This window comes from Juglans regia, chromosome 16 (assembly GCF_001411555.2).
Source record: "Juglans regia cultivar Chandler chromosome 16, Walnut 2.0, whole genome shotgun sequence".
Classification (NCBI taxonomy): Eukaryota; Viridiplantae; Streptophyta; class Magnoliopsida; order Fagales; family Juglandaceae; genus Juglans; species Juglans regia.
The window spans coordinates 27,961,917-27,980,386 of record NC_049916.1 but is presented as its reverse complement, the minus strand read 5'-3'; the positions used below and the strand labels follow the sequence as shown (position 1 = coordinate 27,980,386).

Sequence of the window (18,470 nt, the reverse complement as noted above, 5' to 3'; positions counted from 1 at the left end):
CCAAGTCCCAAGTACTCTGCCGCCTGGGAACATCCAATAAGTTAGATTTAGCTATGTGCAACGCTGAAGCTGTGCAGCCGAGAGATCTCATAAAAATCTTCAAAAAATCTTTCCTCACCTTCACAATCAAGAGACTCAAGTTTAGATTTAGATTCAATCCCCCGCCGGGGGGAGGGGGAGACCATATAATATCGAATCAAACAGTATCGTTCCATTTATTTATTTTTCATAGGTTAAGAATAAAATGATCAATAATTTTTGGTTTAATACTAAATGACGTTGTTTCAATTATATTTAAAACACAATTATATGTATAAACGATGTTGTTCTACTTATATAAGACTGAAACTTATATATACCATCAGCCGGTTCGGCAGTTTGATAGTGGTTCAAACTGGGATCGAACCGGCCAACTTGGTTTGAGCAAATATCTACCGCATGTCGGCCGGTTCTTCGTCGGTTCCAATCGGTTGTGGCAATTTGGTCTGTTCTTGTACATCCTTAATTTATCCATAAAATAATAATAATAAATAAATAAATAAAAATAAATAAAGAGAGACACAGTGCTTCTCCCAATTTGTGAAGAGTCCCCTCCTTATATAGAAATTTTTTTCCTTGAAGTAATTAAGTCTAATTTATCTTGTAAAATTTTTTCTTTTAAGAATTTGAATTAATTTCTTTTAGTTTATCTATTTTCTATCTTATTTTTTATCTTTATCCATTCCCTTATTATCAGTAATAGGTTTAAAAGATTGTACCTAGTCAATTTAAGTTTCGTTTGTTTTCTTATATGAAATAAGATGAGTTGAAATTAAAGTTAAAAATTAAATAAAATATTATTATAAAATATTTATTTAATATTATTTTTATTTTGAGATTTAAAAAAATTAAATTTTTTATTTTATTTTATATAAAAATTTTAAAAAAATATAATAATTAGATAAAATAAGTTAAATTAAATTAAGAAAAATTGTGAAAGAAACGATTTCTCAATTGGGCAGCCGCGAAAGTTCCTTCAGCCTGGCCTTTGGCCGCAGGTTCTGACTTCTGAGATTGAAAGTATTTTACAAGTCTTTTGAATTGTGGCATTTTGCCATCAGTACTGGATTGGATTGGCTTTGATATTCTTGTCGGTGTTGTAGTTATAAAAAGGTTCGACGATCGAATTGCCCCTCTTTTTTCTGTTTTTGTTTTGGTAATTTGTAAATTGAAAAAATCTTGAGAGCAAGCCACTGTTTGGTGGCCCATCGCGTTTCTCTCATACAGATTGGTACGTTTGAATACTAAAAATAGGGAATATTTATAAATTATAATAAAAAAATATTTAATAATAAAAAAATGTAAGTGAAAAATAATGATTAGTAATATAAATAGATAAATAATAATAATAGGGTGAAGAATAATAATTAAAGTGTTTGTGATTGCGTTACGGGCTCTCGCTAGCCAAACCCAGTTCACAACAGACCCATTTGAAATGCGTTTCCTCTCCCCCGCGTCGCTCAGCTCTCCTCCCTCCCCGTCGCCATCTTCTTTTATCTTTTATTTCATTTCCTTCCTCATTCGCTCTCTCTGTTTCAACCCGCGTCGCCCAGCTCCCTAGTTTTACTCTTGTAGATTAACTTATTTCAACTTATGTGGATATTGTTTTGGTGTATTGATTTGATGTAGAGAAATTAGTGAGATAAGAAACCCAAAAAGCCCACATAGCTCGGTGAAAAATTATGCTGTTTTGAGAGAGAGTGATGAAGATGAGGATTTTTTTCGGGTTGCAGGAGGGAGGTGTGACGCGAGGGGGACTTGTGTGTGTGTCAGTGTGTGTGTGTGTGAGAGAGAGAGAGAGAGAGAGAGAGAGAGAGATTGTGTGGGAAAGTGCTTCTCGTCACGAGTCGCCGCCGTTGAACAGTGGGGAGAGGGTGCTCGTCGCCGCCAAGAGGAGAGAGATTTTGAGCACTGACATGCTTTTTGAAATTCAAAGGAAAGCAGATAAAAAAAAGTAAAAAAAAAAAAACGTTACGTGGACTGAAGTGGTAGATGGACGGTAGATAAATCGTAAGCGTCTCGTTACCGTTCTTAATTGAGAAATGCTTCTTAATTAGCATCATCAACCACGACAAATTTAATGTTACCGACTTACCGTACTGTCACTGACCGTGCAACAGACTCTCAACTATTTCCAGACTTTCCACACAAACCATTCGGCTTAATACCCATGCAAGTAGCAACGACAGTATCATTGATCAATAACAATGTACTCAGCCAAACACGCCCCAAAGCCAGCTCCTCCTCCACCTTCTTCGTTCTCTACTTCATTTTAAGTATGCCGCCTTGAAAAGCAAAGCTCAGATGTGTCCACTGTCCTCTCTCGGTTGGGGTCTGCCTGTACCTAATCCAAAATACCAACAAGCGATTACTTCTCTCTTCATCTCTTCGTACCAATGTCCTTTAGACCCAATCCCTACTCCCTCGCAGGAACGAAGCCATTATCGTAATGGCCAATTTATAAAAAGACACAGAAAATGTGTGAATTAAGGAAATTAATATGAGGAAGAAAAGGCAAATTCGTGCTTAAAAGAAAAATGTCATTCTTTTTAACTTGTTAGCACGGATGCTAACTATTTTAGAGGGGGATAGGTCAAAGGGAGACAGGAAAAGTAAGCTCAATGTCTTTATAGATGTTTGGGGGCCCCTGGCTCCCCCCGTGGTTTCGTCCCTCCTTCCTTACTTTGGCTCGTCTCTGTGTATCGATCAGGTGTTCAACATTGCTTGTCCATGGGGTTCTTGCTTGGGATGAAGACAAGGCCAGCGGTGTGGAAGTGTGGAAAGCTCAACCTCATCATCTATTTATTCTTCCTATCTGCAGCAGCAAGCTCAACCAAATCTGAGAAGTAACTAGAGGTTCTTGCTTATTCTTACTATCAAAATTTCTCTTTTAGAGGTTTGGGTGACACCAAAGTCTGAGTCATGTGATTCCTTATGTTCACTAGATGAAAGAGTTCGCGCGATTTTGAAGCCGCCTACCAGCCCAAGACTGATTTGCTGAGAGCTCTTCGAATGGTTGCGGCAGCTACAACAGGGGCAATGGCAATTTACTAATCATGAATTGCTGCAATTCAGGTTCATTTTTGTCTCGTTGCCTTGTCCTTTTTCTTGGTGGGTTTCCCATGTTACCTTTGAAGAGAAAGGGGACTAATGGACATTGAGTTCTAACCCTGGTTGATTTTGTCAATCTTGTGTACCATTAGTAGTGAGATCAATAAATTTTGGTTAAAATTTAATTAAAAAAATTAATTTTATAAATTTAACTAGTCATTTTTTAACAACATCAAATAACAGGCTTAATAAATCTTTTACTATTATATTAAAATATTAATTTTGAACTGTTTATTTATTTAATTCTAATTCTAGTTTATTCTTTAAATTTTTTTATTTTAATTCTAGTCGATATTCTTTATTTATTTTACTTATAAATTTTTGTTACTTAGAAAACTAATAGAAATTTTACCTCTAGCGAATATTCTATTGCATTTGTTGAGCTAGTAAGTATTGTAAAATTAGAAATCGTAGTTAAGATTTTAATATATAGTATATATATATAAAGAAATTATCTTGAAAGTTCATATTTAAAAGTAATACATTTTTACTTGCATGAGAGAGAAGTAAGCAGCGGAAACATAATATTTTAGTCTAAAAATAATATTTGGCCATTCCTTTTGGCTCAACAAATTTAGCTAGTGATATAATCTGAAGTTAAAATTACTATTCATTTGTTGAACTCATTCTTTACATTTTAGTTTGCACTTTAGCTATTTTTTGACTAAAATTTAACTTTATCGAGCCCACTACTAACGCTCTAATAGGATGTTGCTATAGCATTGCTATTCGGAATAGTTTATGCAGGCATCATTTTTGAAGAATCTATGGCCTTCAATCAAAGTGGAGTAGGTTTGCCGATGGCCGTGAGCTTCTGGGTTGTGTATAGAATCGAGGTAAATTTTTTTTTGGTGGGTTTCCCATGATAATTACATGCCTTAAGGAGAAAGGGGATTTATGGACGTTGAGTTCTAACCTCTGATGATGAGATTAAATCTTGCGCTGTAGGATGTTGCGATGGCATTGCTATTTGGAATAGGTTATGCAGGCATCATTTTTGAACATTCTCTGGCCTTCAATAAAAGTGGAATAGGATTACTGATGGCCGTGAGCTTATGGGTTGCGCGTAGCATCGGGGTAAGATTATAATTTGTTACTTGAAATTGCCGGACATATTGTCCAGGCACAACCTCTACACCTACGGGTAAAAAAAAAAAATCATATGTATTTAGCTTTAGATTGGGTGAAATCAGATCAAGCTGTTGAAAAACATTGTTAATCATTAGCTACATATATATTAGGGGTGCTGAAATAGTTTTTAATTTGTCTATAACCATAATTTTGATTTAACAGGATGTTGGGAGTGTTGTTCTTCTGAGAGTTTAAGGTGGTTTTTTTTTTTTTTTTTTTCCCCTAGAATATACCTTTTTCCATGCGATAGTGGTTAGGATTGTTGAGGAATAATCCCACATTGACTGTGGACAAGGTCTTGAGCATGTTTATAAGCAATGAACAATCCTCTCTTATACAACCGGTTTTATAAGATGAGTTAGGCCCATGAATTTAATCATGGTATCAGAGCCTGCCACAGGACGAATGTGGGCCTACACTACTTACCCCGTGACAAGGACCAGAAAAAATACTGGCCTGCACGTGAGGGAGGGTGTTGAGGAATAATCCCACATTGACTGTGAACAAGGTCTTGAGCATGTTTATAAGCAATAAGCAATCCTCTCTTATACAACTGGTTTTATGAGAAGAGTTAGGCCCATGAATTTCATCAAAGATAAGGCTCCCTCGATTCTCGAAGTCAAGTATTTATTTATGAACTCAATTGGAATACAAACTCTTTTTTTTTTTTTTTAATATATATATCGGTAATTGGAATGCCGTAGTCAATTTACCTCCAACAAAGCTAAGTCATGAATATTTATTGTTTGGACCACCATGGCTATCTAGATGTTATACTAATTCATGACTATCTCTCGTCTATGTCCCATTCCCATTTATATGAATGTGTTGGCGAAAGTTTTTAGTACCATTGTTTTATCTGCACATAGGAATACTATTAAAAACAAGACGAGTTTTTTTCTCCAAGGAAGCCCCCACGAGCAAAGGGAGACAGACAAGGGATTTGTATTTTTAATGATACTAGTCAACTGTATGCTTTTCAATATGTTTAGTAGGGTCTAAGTAATAGGTTTCCCCGTAAGCCGTATTCTTTAATGTAGTTATTGTATATATTTGATTCACTTACCTCCAATGGCTTGCTCTCAGCATCCTTTGATACAACAACCCATTGTCTCAATGACTCTTACTATACAGACGTGGCTTTATCTGTTAAAAAAATATTGGTTAAATTACTTTATGCAGTATGCTTTGGGTGTTTGATTTGTTCAGGCTCCTTCAACTGAGATAGCCGTTTCAGAGCTAACACATGCGACTGCACAAGTCAGCGAAATAGTGTTTTTCTTGCTTGGCGCCATGGCTATTGTAGAGATAGTTAATGCTCATCAAGGTTTTAAGTTAATTACCGACAATATAACCACTCGAAAGCCAAGGACTCTCCTCTGGTTGGTGAGTAGTCTGTTTCTTTTTGGGTAGAGTAATGTTATATATAAGTCTCAAAATAGACAAATTTCATATAAACTTTTTATAAAATAATGAGTTTCACAAATAAAGAATAATTTTTTTCTTTTATTTTTTTAAAGTAAGGTCCACTTTTTTACAAAGATTTATATGAAACTTGTCTATTTGAAGTTTTTACAAATCATTTCTCTTTTAGATATTGTGACAATCTCGATTTCTGTGGGAGTTTTATTTATCTGGTTTATTATTGGAGTTTATATTACAGTTGTTGCCTATGGTCCAATGTCATATAAAGTCATGATATTAGTCGATTTTTTGGTTACCTATTACTAATCATTAGATACAGTATTAGGTAATACAAGTCTTATATACTCTCTTTAAAAAACATAGATTTTTTACGTGGATTTTAGATTTATCCACTTTTTTAAAAAGATTACTACGAGGCTTGCAAATTTTAAAAAAAAAAATTTTCTCATCAATCACTATTCACAATCCCACACTCTACACCTTATGAAAAATACTCATATATACTATGAAAAACATCCTTATATAGGATTGTAATCGAATCAAGCCGAACCGATCTTTGGCTTGCCGAGCTCAGCTTGACTCAAAATACTCGAACTCGAGCTCGAGATTTTTTTTATTTTTTGTTCAACCTCAACTCAATAAGCTAAACTCTCAACTCGAGCTCATTCAGCAAACGAGTTCGAGTCGAGTCGAGTCGAGCCGAGCTCAAGCTCAAGCTTGAATTGTTTATGTTTTTATTTTTTGAATAAGACTTAATAATTAATAAATTAAATAAATAAAAAATCTAATATTGAATTTATACAACTAACAAGTAAAACCTCTATTGAATTATAAAATTTTAAAAAATTTATAAATAATTAATACCTAACTAGTTGATATTTATCTAAAATAAAAATATATTATATGCCTACATATATTATTAATACATACACTTAATATGATAGCATATATCTATTTCATATATGATTCCCACATACTAGTATATGAAATTATTAAATTTTATCGACTAATTATTATACAAATTATAAAATATACTTATGAAATATATTCACTATATAGACATATATAATTAGATTACATATTATATATTTAATTATAAAAGTGACATGCTTATATTATTAACTAATAAATATATATATGTATATATACATAGGTGTATATATATATTTATCAATATATGAATGAATTTTAATCGAGTTGAGTTAATGTTCGACTCGAGCATAAACGAGCAGGCTTGAACGAGCCTTAGTCGAGTTTTGTCGGATATGTATCATTTACAAATTGAGCAGATATATGCTTTCACGAATAAACTTTTCTTTTTTTTTTTTCACGAATCGAGTTCAATTCGAGTTTAACCGAGTGAGTACCGAGTGGGTTATCGAACAGACTGGTTCATTTACAGCCCTACCCCTACACCCTAAGAAAAAAAACTATAGGTGTGAGAGTGTGTGATATGAACAGTTGCTGATTTGTAATAAAACTCAATTGTAAAACTACATAAATCATTTGTCATTACTAAAGTCTCAAGATTCCTGTTATTTGGACGAGAAATGATAGTTGCAGTTGTGAGTATGCAAGTATCGTACAATCACTTCGTCACAAGTGAGGACTATCAATAAAATTGAAGTACCATCCTCTTTCTAAAAAAAAAAAACGTCGTACAATTATTTTGAAAAAAGTGAATAAATACGGGATCTATATAAAAAAAATTAATTTTTTAATAATATACCATATTTTTTTTTAAAACGATTATGCGACACTTGTGCAATTCATAATTATATGTAACATTACTCTATTTGAACAGACTCTTAAGATTCCTGTTATTTTGTCAATTGTCCTTCGTAATAATGATGTTTTGTCCCTCTTTAGAAAAAATTCCGAAACTATTTAAGTTCCAAAAGAAATTAGTCGTTACTTGTCTCGTTCCAGCTATGCATTTCACTGCAGGGAACCTTAAGAGATTATATTTGAAATTTTTTGTAGTTTGAGTTTGCAATATCAGCCCTATTTTTCTCCATTATATTTACTTTATCAGGATGGCACTTGACACAGTATTGAAAATTGCAGGTTGGCTTTATAACATTTTTACTTAGTTCTGTTCTTGACAACCTGACGTCTACTGTTGTCATGGTGTCATTATTGCGGAAACTAGTACCTCCATCAGAATTTCGCAAGTATGTTCTGATTATTATTCAATTGTCTAATAAGTTTTGATATCATCAAGAGTTTTGCATGTTACTGCTCTACTATTTTCTCTTGGATTTGTACAGTCCATTCAAATAAAATTATTTATAATAATATACAAGTTATTTTTTTGTTTAAACTATATATATATATATATCCACCCAAAAAAAAAAAATAAAAAAAAAAAAAGAAGAAAGAAAACAAAGGATGCCCACTAGCTATCTTATGTCTACTAAATTATCATATAGCTGTTGCTGATTTTTCTTTTATAGATATTGATTTGATTGGTAAATCTTCCTTTCTTCTTTGGATTTTATTGGCAGGTTTTTAGGAGCTGTTGTAGTGATAGCGGCAAATGCAGGTGGTGCATGGACGCCTATTGGTGATGTTACCACTACTATGCTGTGGATACATGGTCAACTATCCACTTTACAGACAATGAAGGTCATTTAACATCGTCCTAAAAGACTGATCCCATGAAAGAATATGCTTGCTCTTATTTTGTATGTTCGTATATCTGTTTGTTGGAGACTTAGGCGGTCCAATTAAAACATCTGGATTAGCTAATTTGCCTTCCCGGCCTTGTGTCATTAAAACAAAGTTAATAGAAATTAAAAGCAAGCATATAGATTTACTGAGCTGAATATGTATGTGTGTACATAGCTAAATATTAGATTTACTGACCTGAACCGGGGTTTTTGTTTGCGACAAGAAAATCTCATAAAGCATGAGGTTTACCAACTCCCTTGCTGGGCCACTTTAATTAGATTCTTCAATCACTTGAGATATACCTGTTCAATTACAATGACTGGGCTTGTTTCAATTACAAAAGCACCGTTTTGACTAGATGATGTTTTAACTAGCATTTTCTATTCTGACAGGACTTGTTTGTTCCTTCAGTCGTTTCTCTAGCTGTCCCTCTGGCACTTATTTCCCTGACTAGGTACTCTTCCTGAGTTGTCAAAGCAAAGCCAGGGAATTTGAGTCTTGAAAGGTTGGATTTGAATTGTTGGATTACAGATGAAATGATATGAGTGTCTCTTCTTCCATGCAGTGACATTAATGGGAAGGAACAGGACTTTTCCAATGTTTTGGCATCTGAACAGATGGCTCCTCGAGGACAGCTTGTTTTCTCAGTAGGTATTGGAGCTTTGTTTTTTGTTCCAGTTTTCAAGGTCGTAACTGGTTTGCCTCCCTACATGGGTATGCTACTTGGACTTGGAGTTCTTTGGATTCTGACTGATGCTATCCACAATGGTGAATCTGAAAGGCAAAATTTAAAAGTACCAGAAGCTTTATCACGGATTGACTATCAAGGAGCTCTTTTCATACTTGGAACCCTTTTGTCCATTAGCAGGTGAGTACGTTTCGTTTACTGGTTTTTTTGCTACACAATAAACTGATTCATAGTGTATGGTATATGATTATGACTTTAGAAAAACATGTATCTGCTACCTATTGTGGCTGCACACACGCACTAGAAACATCCTGAAGTTACTACTTGTGCACTATAACAAATTCGAGTTTTCAATTTCTAGCCTTGAGGCTGCAGGGATTCTTCGGGAATTGGCAAATTACCTTGATGGTCATATTCCTAGTACTGAAGTGATTGCTTGTGCAATAGGAGTTGCATCAGCAATTATAGACAATGTTCCACTGGTTGCGGCAGCAATGGGAATGTATGATCTCTCCACTTTTCCCCAAGATTCTGTGTTTTGGCAGTTGATTGCGTATTGTGCTGGCACTGGTGGATCCATGCTAGTTATTGGCTCGTCAGCTGGAGTTGCATTCATGGGGATGGAAAAGGTCGATTTCTTTTGGTACCTGCGGAAGGTATGGACTTGCTTTTATGAAGACACTCTTTTTTTACCAAATTATATTATTCTTTTCTAGTAAAAGAAGTCGTTGTCCTCTGTGCAGGTGAGCGCTTTTGCTTTTGCAGGCTATGTTGCTGGAATTGGTGCTTACCTAGCAATACATAACCTCCCAATCTCCCTGTCCACGACTTCAGCAGCAGAGGTTCCAGCTTTCGCCAGGACGTTTCCTTGGCATCAAGCAACGCAGTAACAAAATATGGCAGTGTGCATTAATCTAGTGAATGGCAAATAGATCATAGGTGAAGTTTGATAATAGGATACTCAAATGATGAAAAGTTGAAAAAAGAATCATTTAGATTGTATAGATCTTTCTTTCTTTTTAACCCCCCAAACCTTGGTTACATCAACATCATAGTTACTATACAAGACAAACCAGATTGTTTAGATCTCGTGCTCTCAAACATTAACATTCTGGTGACTTCAATGAAAAATGGGAGTCTTCGGTTAGGTTTGGATAGTGAGTTTAGATGAGATGAAAGTTAAAAGTTAAATAAAATATTATTATAATATTATATTTTAATATTATTACTGTTTTTAGATTTAAAAAAGTTGAATTATTTATTATATTTTATATAAAAATTTGTAAAAGTTATAATGATAAAATAAGATAGTTGAAATCCATGTATTTTGCAAGGCAGACATTCATCGGCAACGACACGTACTTTGCAGTGCAAACTTTGTTTTCACCCATTTTTTAAACAGAAGCGCTACATACAACCGGCATACACAACCTTTATGTAACCGGTTGACAAACGGGTCCCACTTTATGCATTTCCTCCCTCTTTCTCTTCCCATCCTTTTTCCATCTATCAATGAAAAAGTTAGCAACTTACTTAATGCTGACCTGCCAATGAAAAAGCCTCTCTCTCCCCTTTTCTATTGCTGTCATTGTTTTTCATTCTCTTCTTTCAAACGAAAGCTGGTCAAAGCTCAAATACACACAGAGACAAGGAGCCTTTCATCTTTTTCCTCGCAATACCCAACAATGCCTAACCAAGTGTTTGTGATGAAGGCCAGACAAGAAGGCTAATTCTGAATCAAATGCGCTTTCTTTCTCTTGAAACTTCTTCGTCTTTGAGCCTGTTTCGACGCTTTTTATCACAACCTCGCGACCATCATTTAATTTACCTCTGTATACAATGCCAAAGCTTCCAGCACCGAGCTTGTTCTGTAGGAAGAAACTGTTGGTGGCTTCTGCGAGCTCAGCTAGTGAAAATTCATCAGCCTGTCTGCGTGCTTGGATGAGGTTCCACTCCTCTGGCGCCTCATAATGAGCGAGGCCTGGTGCCTAATGGTGGATGATCTCGAAGGCGGGCTATTGTTTGAGGCCGTGCCATTGTTAGAACTGGGAGCTCTTGTGATTGTGGGTTGCACTGAATTGTGCACTTTCTTCTTCCCAAAACAGCTCCAGTCCACAAGTCGCCGGCAAGCTAACCACTGATCTCCTTACCACAGATCTTGAAAAAGCAGAAGAGGGAGGAGGGGGAAGGGGAGAATAGTGAAATCTGAAAGGGAGAATGACAGGAAGAAGAGGTAGGAAAAAATTGATAGGAGGGACGACGGAATGAAGAGAGAAGGAAATATGCTAAAAAATAAAATTTTTTATTCGTTCGGTTACGCGACGGTTGTCTCAGCCGGTTGTAAGTAGAATTTTTCTTTTTTAAATTCCTTAAACTTTTTTTTTAAGGAAATCATAAATTCATTAAAAATTAAAATACTTCATTAACCATTAATTTAAAAAAATAATCGGTATAAATCCTCGGTAAGATTTGACGGTGGAAATATCATTTCCCTAAGTTAAACCTGTTTTTCTCTTCTTCATCTTCTCTCCCCTCAAATAAAATATAAATTTTCATTTCCTCGTATTAAAACTGTCTTTCATTCAGGTTGAGTTGAATAATAATTAGAAAGAAAAATCTTCTATTTATCTAAAAAAATGTGATTATTTAAAAAAAAAAAAAGGTACGTTTTTCCAAATTTGATAAATTTAAAACAGATAAATTTTCATGAATCTGATTGCTAAAAAAGATTAACTAAACGGAATGGTACAAACTAAAAAGAATAGATATAATTATACTGTATTTTTTAAAAGAAAAGAATATTTACTTGTAGTAGAAAAAATATTTCTTGAATAAGATACTGTTTAAATTCAAAAATAATCTCATCTCATCTCTACTATCAATCCAATCAGTATTTAAAACTTAACTAAATTTTTACTAACCGACGTGAACGCTACAGGCTATATTTGACAAGTGAGAATATCTCAAGTACTCTCACTACTATTTTTTACTTTATTATTACTTTTTATCTATTTTTTTATTATTAATTACTTTTCACCTACTTTTTATTACTATTTAATATTTTATTATTACTTTTTCATTATTTTTTCACTACTATTCACAAACATTCTCAACACTTTTCACTACCCAAACGTACCCTACCACTATCCTCGAGATAACAGCCACCGGGATTTTGTATGGAAAGTTGGGTCAGTTTTCCTGGCAGGTGGATAGTTGACCCCAAACCGATTGTTTCAACTGACCGACTGACTACGCCCTGAGCAACAACATGCATCTATCAAGTAATACAATTACAGCTACAAATATTGAAACAGAAACTTTCATTAAAAGGAAATTACTAACTCGTTAAAAACACAAAAATTTTCATTGCAAAGCAGAACTAACGTTCTCTTCTCCTCAAAGCTACAACACAAAAAAATCCTCAAAATCGGCAGTAGGATGTGGTTATGTGATTCGCATCAGCGGGCCATAGGGAAGAAAGATGGAATATTGATGACACTACAACTTGAGGAAAACAAACTCTTCAATGGCCGGAACATCGCCTATTTTCTTCAAAGCTTCCTTGCTAGGTTGATCGTCCACCCCAATTGCCATTACAGCTTGTTTTCTGGGGGCAATCCTTCCAACACTCATAAAGTTGACATTCACATTCTCCTCACCCAAAATGCTCCCAACCGTTCCAATCATACCTGGCTGATCGACCTGCCTGCAGAGTATAATACTACCTTCCAAAGTGACATCAACGTCGAAAGATCCTACCTTTGTCAAATGGGGAATCCCATCTTTCACGCGTCCCTCAACCTTAATCTCCCCATACTCAGATATAGAACTGGCAAATCTGGATTCCACATTGGCAATCTGGACTTGGATGAAATCAAGTGGACTCTCGGGCGATCCATCTAGATTGATTCTCTCCTCAGTTATCTTGAGACCTCTCTGCTTAGCGGTGAAATCAGCATTAACCAAATTCACAAAGACACTGGATATGGGCTCAATGAGACCCTTGATGATCATGGCACGAAGAAGCCTGGTGTCAAGATCATCAGGGCCTCTAGCAGAAGCATAGGTCACTTTAACAGTTTTCATGCCACTTCCTCCAGCTACCAATTGAACAGCTAGTCTACCCAGTTTCTCGGCAAGTTCAACATATGGTTTCAGTTCTGTTAACACCTGCAGTTGATAAGGAATGATAAAATTGTGAAATCTAAGTAACTGAATGAAATCTAGTTTATGCATCACATGTAATGGTTATCTGCAACCCTTATATGTACAGATCCAGAATTCTGACCATGGTTGCAATGTGCTATCTATTTTCAACAAATTGGCAACTTATCAAAATTCGGTAGTTTAGGGTGCAAATTAAGAAAATGAAGATAGCTCGAGGATGCAAGATGTAGATTTCTCCTTTGTCAAATAAAACTAAAACTGTTTTTTTTTTTTTATAAGTAATAAAACTAAAACTGTTATAGTCTATTGGCTTTACTTTCAGAAAAAATAACTACAGAAAACTCACACAGCAAAGAAAATGTCTACTTAACACCCGCATTACACCTTGTTCACTATCAAAAACTAATCTGCCCATGCAATACACGTATAACTCCAGGATGTTTTTCAATAAAACAAAAGAAATGAGAGAGAGGCCACATTAAATTCTAAAGTGAGATTTAAATAAAACTCTGGATCTTGACATTGAGAGCAAAGAAAGATGACACAAATAAATACCTCTGCAGGAACCATTGGGGCATTGACTGCAGTAGCAGCAAGCTCCCCTTTCAGGGCTCCCACAACAGCTTCGGCTACTTCAATGGCCACCCCTTCCTGCACATAAAGCCCACATATTCGCTAACATGGTCAAAGAAAAAGCTAGCGCATATAAAAAATACTGGTCATTCAACATACTTGAGCTTCCATTGTGCTGGCACCAAGATGAGGGGTCACAGTAACTCTCTCGTGCTGAACCAACTTGCTGTCTTTTGGTGGTGGCTCCTGTGTGAAAACATCAAGTGCCGCCTATAAAAAATAGACCATGTTATGAACCTTTCTCAACAATAAGAATCTGTTCTTCAAGCATGAGAATGTAAGAACCTGAGCAACAATTCCAGCATCCAGAGCCCTCACTAGAGCTTCTTCATCAATAACTCCCCCACGAGCAACATTGACAATCCGAACTCCTTTCTTCATCTTCGCAAAAGTTTCATCATTGAGAATCTTTGATGTAGCAGGAGTAAGAGGCATGTGCAAAGAGATGAAATCTGCAGTTGCTAAGGCTTCATCAAAACTCACAAGGTCCACTCCTATTGCACGAGCACGGTCTGATGGGGCATATGGATCATGCGCAATCACATGCATACCAAGCCCCTTCGCACGTCGGGCAACTTCTGATCCAACCTTTCCAAACCCCATCACAGCAAGTGTTTTTCCAACAACTGAGACTCCTACATATTTATTCCGCTGCCATTTTCCTGGAATAAAAAACTTGTGTAATTTATAGGTCTTTATGTTTCTAGACCAGAAACTGAAGCCAATATCTTAAAAATATTTGTGATTACTTATCTTTACTTGACAAACAAACATATTATAATACAGTAAAACAATCTATAGAATAACCGGTATCAATATAAGCAAGTTAGGGAACCTCAACAATTAGTGAAATCCCTTCCTTCACCTACAAAGTATCGATTTTTCATCCAGAGATCTAAGAGAAAATAAAAAGGTCGCCCAAAATCTTCTATTTTTCACCATGTCGACGTGCTTTTATTTTTTAAACTCAGTTGTCAATAACCCCACAAATTAAAGAATATAAAATGCAAGAAAGCAGATCTGTATGAGAAATGCATTTCTAAACTAATTTCCCCTGCTTTTCAATGCAAAAGCACTCAAACAAATGCCATCCAGATTCCAAACACAACTGACTACTCACTAAAAAAATGGTTTCAAACCCGTTTCCTAATTGCACCGAAAAAACAAATCGACGAAATGTCCAGAAGAAATTCAATTCAAGTACCCTTGTAAAAAAAAGGGTAATATATACACTGACCAGCTTTAACAGAAGCATCGGCTTGAGCAACGTTCCTGGCCATGGCAGTCAAGAGCGCGATACCGTGCTCGGCGGCGGCGACAGTGTTAGCGGTGGGGGCGTTGACCACCAAACATCCGTGCTCGGTCGCTGCGGCCAGATCGACATTGTCGATGCCCACGCCGGCCCTCCCGACGACCTTGAGCCGCCCGGCCGAGGACTCGAACACCTCGCGGCTCACCTTGGTCCCGCTCCGGACGATCAGCGCGTCGCAGAGCGAGATCTTGGTGCACAGCTCCTCGGGGCTCAGGTTATAGGCGCAATCCACGTTGGCAAACTCCTTCAGCAACTCAATCCCGGCATCTCCCAGCTTCTCCGCCACCAACACAGTCGGCTTGCCGCCAAGAGCCGCCGCGGAGACAACCACCACGAGCGGCTTCACTGACCTGCGGGTGGGATGGATCGCAACTGAAAACGCGGAGTAGAGCGGTAGTTTAGAGTTAAGAGACGGCGTCTTGAGAAATGGGGTCCGGAGGGTTTGGGAGGAGGAGGTAGCCATAACCGGTGGTGGGGAAGTACAGGCCGGTTGGGGGGGGGGGGATACTAGGTAGGCTAACTTGCGCCGGCGGCGGGCTGGTTTGGTTTGGGGAGTATAAGAAAAAGGAACGTGAGTGAGTGTGGAAGGGGTTACACAGTACGATGAATGTGTTTTATTAGAGCCCGAGACAGATCCGAACTGGCATGGTTGGAAGTTGGCTATGCTTTATAGCTTGAGTGAGAAAATTGTAGTTCCACACGCGCTCCTGATGGTGAGAGTTGGGGTCGAAAATGGTTACCTGACTGTGAGTCAAGACACAAGGCAAGATACCTTTAGATCCCACCAAATCATTAAACGGCTACTGGCGCTTTGATCAAGTGATCCAGTGCATATCAGTTAAAAGTTAAATTTAACGAGAATTTAATTATTAAATTATAAAATATATTATATTAAAATAATTATATTTTAAATATAATAATTTTTAAAATTATTTTTAAATTTAAAAGATATTATTTATTTATCAAATTTATTTTATATTATTTATTTCTTTTTTCTAAAGTCTTTATCAATATTTTTCTAGTTTTTATTTTTAATCTATAATTTAATTAGAACATGATTACTAATTAATATATAATATTATAAATAATAAAATATGATAAAATAAAATAAACTAATAATTAAAAAATTAAATATTTTTTAAATTATTAGTTATTCATTACTATATAATAAATAAATATATAATTTAATGTGGAGATTTAATGTGAATAATTAAAATCAAATTCATCTTATATTATTTTATTATTATGTAATGAAAAAATAACTATTCTAATGTAGAGATTTATATGAATGGAATAATTAAAAGTTAAATTTTTTTTATATTTATAAAAAAATATCATTTAACTTTAACTAATCTAATAACAATTCTCTTAAATCGATAAAATAATCTCTTCAAAATCTGCTCTTTGATCGATGATTCACCGGCAACTAGATCCAGGGGCAAGAATCCCACCTTATTCTCAAGGAAAACACTATTCTCACATAAGATTTCGGTATACCGAAATTTTTTTTTTAATTTTTTATTTATTTAATGATTAAGTAAATATTTTTAAATAAATATGTGATTTTTTTAAAATATCTAAATAGTTTAAAAAATAGTGAAAGAAAAAGTAAAAAAAATAAAAATAAAAAAATGTTTGAGTGTTCGGTAGAAATTGTGGACGTAGCAACGTCCTATGGTTAATTGGGTAGGTAGGCTCATCTTGCGTACAAAATTACAAATTCCGGGGGGTCCCAAGTGGGTAAGCTGCCAACCACAGACTCGCAGCCTTGATTATGCTTGATCACATTGGTTGAGGTGATGCTATTTATAATTTCTCTTTTTTTTTTTACAAATGATGTGAGATTCACGGCACAATTAGGCAGGTTTTATCTCAATTTATTTTATTTTATTATTATAATTTTTTAAATTTTTATATAAAATATAATAAATTTTAAAATAATAATAATATTAAAAATAATATTCTAATAATATTTTATTCAATTCATATAAAATCATCTCAACTCATATTTGAATTCAAACAAAATCTGGCTTAATTTGGATACTAAAACAATCTCAATCCATCATTATAATTTTTATAAATTCTCACATAAAATATAATAAATAATTTAATTTTTTTAAATCTTAAAATAATAATAATAATATTAAAAAAATATTATAACAACATTTTATTTAAATTTAAATTTTTATTTAAAATTATTTTACCTCATTTTACTATTCAAATTATACTTAAATGGTTGGAGATAAGTCCTAAATCAAATATAAAAATTCAAAGAGAAACTGAATTCCATCCTAAATGGTTGGTGAACAATATTTGGGGATGCATCCACCACGCCCATCTAGTCGAGTGAGTGGTAGGAACGGTCACAAAAGCAGCAAGTGAAATGGAAATGGCATATGCTTTATGGGTTGGTGGGGGGTTTGAAAATAGAGGAAATGGCAATCACTTTCACTTGGACTACAAACTAGATATTTGATCTTGTTTCTGTTCAAATTCAAAGTAGATACGTCTTCCATTGTACATAATGAAAATTGTGCACGCATCATATCATCCCCTACAAATTTTTATTTACAATCAGTGTATAACACATATTTTCTACATTATTGATTTCAATTAAATTATTTAATTTGAAAGATAAAACTTTTCAATTAAAATATTATCGTGTAAGGTAAGAAATATGATTAGTGAGTAGAAAGCATATACAATGATACATATATATATATATATATTAAAAAAAGAAAAAAGCCACATGGGATGTCGTAATTGGGTTGGGGTAGGCCCTATTTTCTTTATGCAAATTGGGCCAATGGCACTCAATAGTCAATACATCTTTTATTAGGCATTGGGTACCTTGACAAAGCAGCAAAACGTATGAGAAATTTGTCGGAAAGTTATCTATCCAAATAATTCCAACAGTGTGCGAATTGTGGTACTGGTCCCCATGGGCCTCCTTAAAATAATAGATTAGTTCTGTTCTACTCCCTTGTACTTGTGGGATCTCTAGGAGTTGGTTTGATGTCTTCGGGAATAACCAACACCAACTTAATCCATTATGATCTAACAACAAACCGAACCCATCAATAATCCTACTTTAATACAAGGATTCTTAGAGGACAAAATTTCTTATTACTTAGAGCTAGTTTGGGTATTATTTATTATTTTATTATTATTATTTATTTACTTTTTATTATTATTTACTATTATTTAATATTTTATCATTATTTTTTTATTACTTTTTTATTACTATTCACAGAATATATGAGATCACATCGCTATCGAAACACAACCTTA

General features: G+C 34.8%; 2 protein-coding genes across 4 annotated transcripts; one reads left to right on the top strand and one right to left on the bottom strand.

Moving 5' to 3' along the window:
• Nucleotides 1-2,758: 2,758 nt before the first annotated feature.
• LOC109013566 (sodium/proton antiporter 1-like) lies at nucleotides 2,759-10,229 on the top strand. 3 transcript variants are annotated; one of them, XM_035686312.1, is made up of 11 exons: nucleotides 2,759-2,885; nucleotides 2,985-3,114; nucleotides 3,871-3,986; nucleotides 4,099-4,227; nucleotides 5,491-5,667; nucleotides 7,774-7,880; nucleotides 8,214-8,334; nucleotides 8,772-8,833; nucleotides 8,945-9,247; nucleotides 9,429-9,723; nucleotides 9,811-10,229. In XM_035686312.1, exons 2-11 carry the CDS (start codon nucleotides 3,096-3,098, stop codon nucleotides 9,955-9,957), a joined length of 1,476 nt encoding a protein of 491 aa, XP_035542205.1. In that variant the 5' UTR covers nucleotides 2,759-2,885; nucleotides 2,985-3,095; the 3' UTR covers nucleotides 9,958-10,229. The 3 variants fall into 3 exon arrangements, with proteins under 3 accessions (XP_035542205.1, XP_018851255.1, XP_018851256.1); XM_018995710.2 differs by having other exon boundaries at nucleotides 2,759-2,895; XM_018995711.2 differs by having other exon boundaries at nucleotides 2,759-3,114; nucleotides 3,858-3,986.
• Nucleotides 10,230-12,370: 2,141 nt separating this feature from the next.
• LOC109013564 (D-3-phosphoglycerate dehydrogenase 1, chloroplastic-like) lies at nucleotides 12,371-15,827 on the bottom strand. Its single transcript, XM_018995709.2, has 5 exons — nucleotides 15,105-15,827; nucleotides 14,153-14,529; nucleotides 13,967-14,077; nucleotides 13,790-13,885; nucleotides 12,371-13,237 (listed from the first exon to the last, which is right to left on the bottom strand). Exons 1-5 carry the CDS (start codon nucleotides 15,640-15,642, stop codon nucleotides 12,566-12,568), a joined length of 1,794 nt encoding a protein of 597 aa, XP_018851254.1. The 5' UTR covers nucleotides 15,643-15,827; the 3' UTR covers nucleotides 12,371-12,565.
• Nucleotides 15,828-18,470: the final 2,643 nt, after the last annotated feature.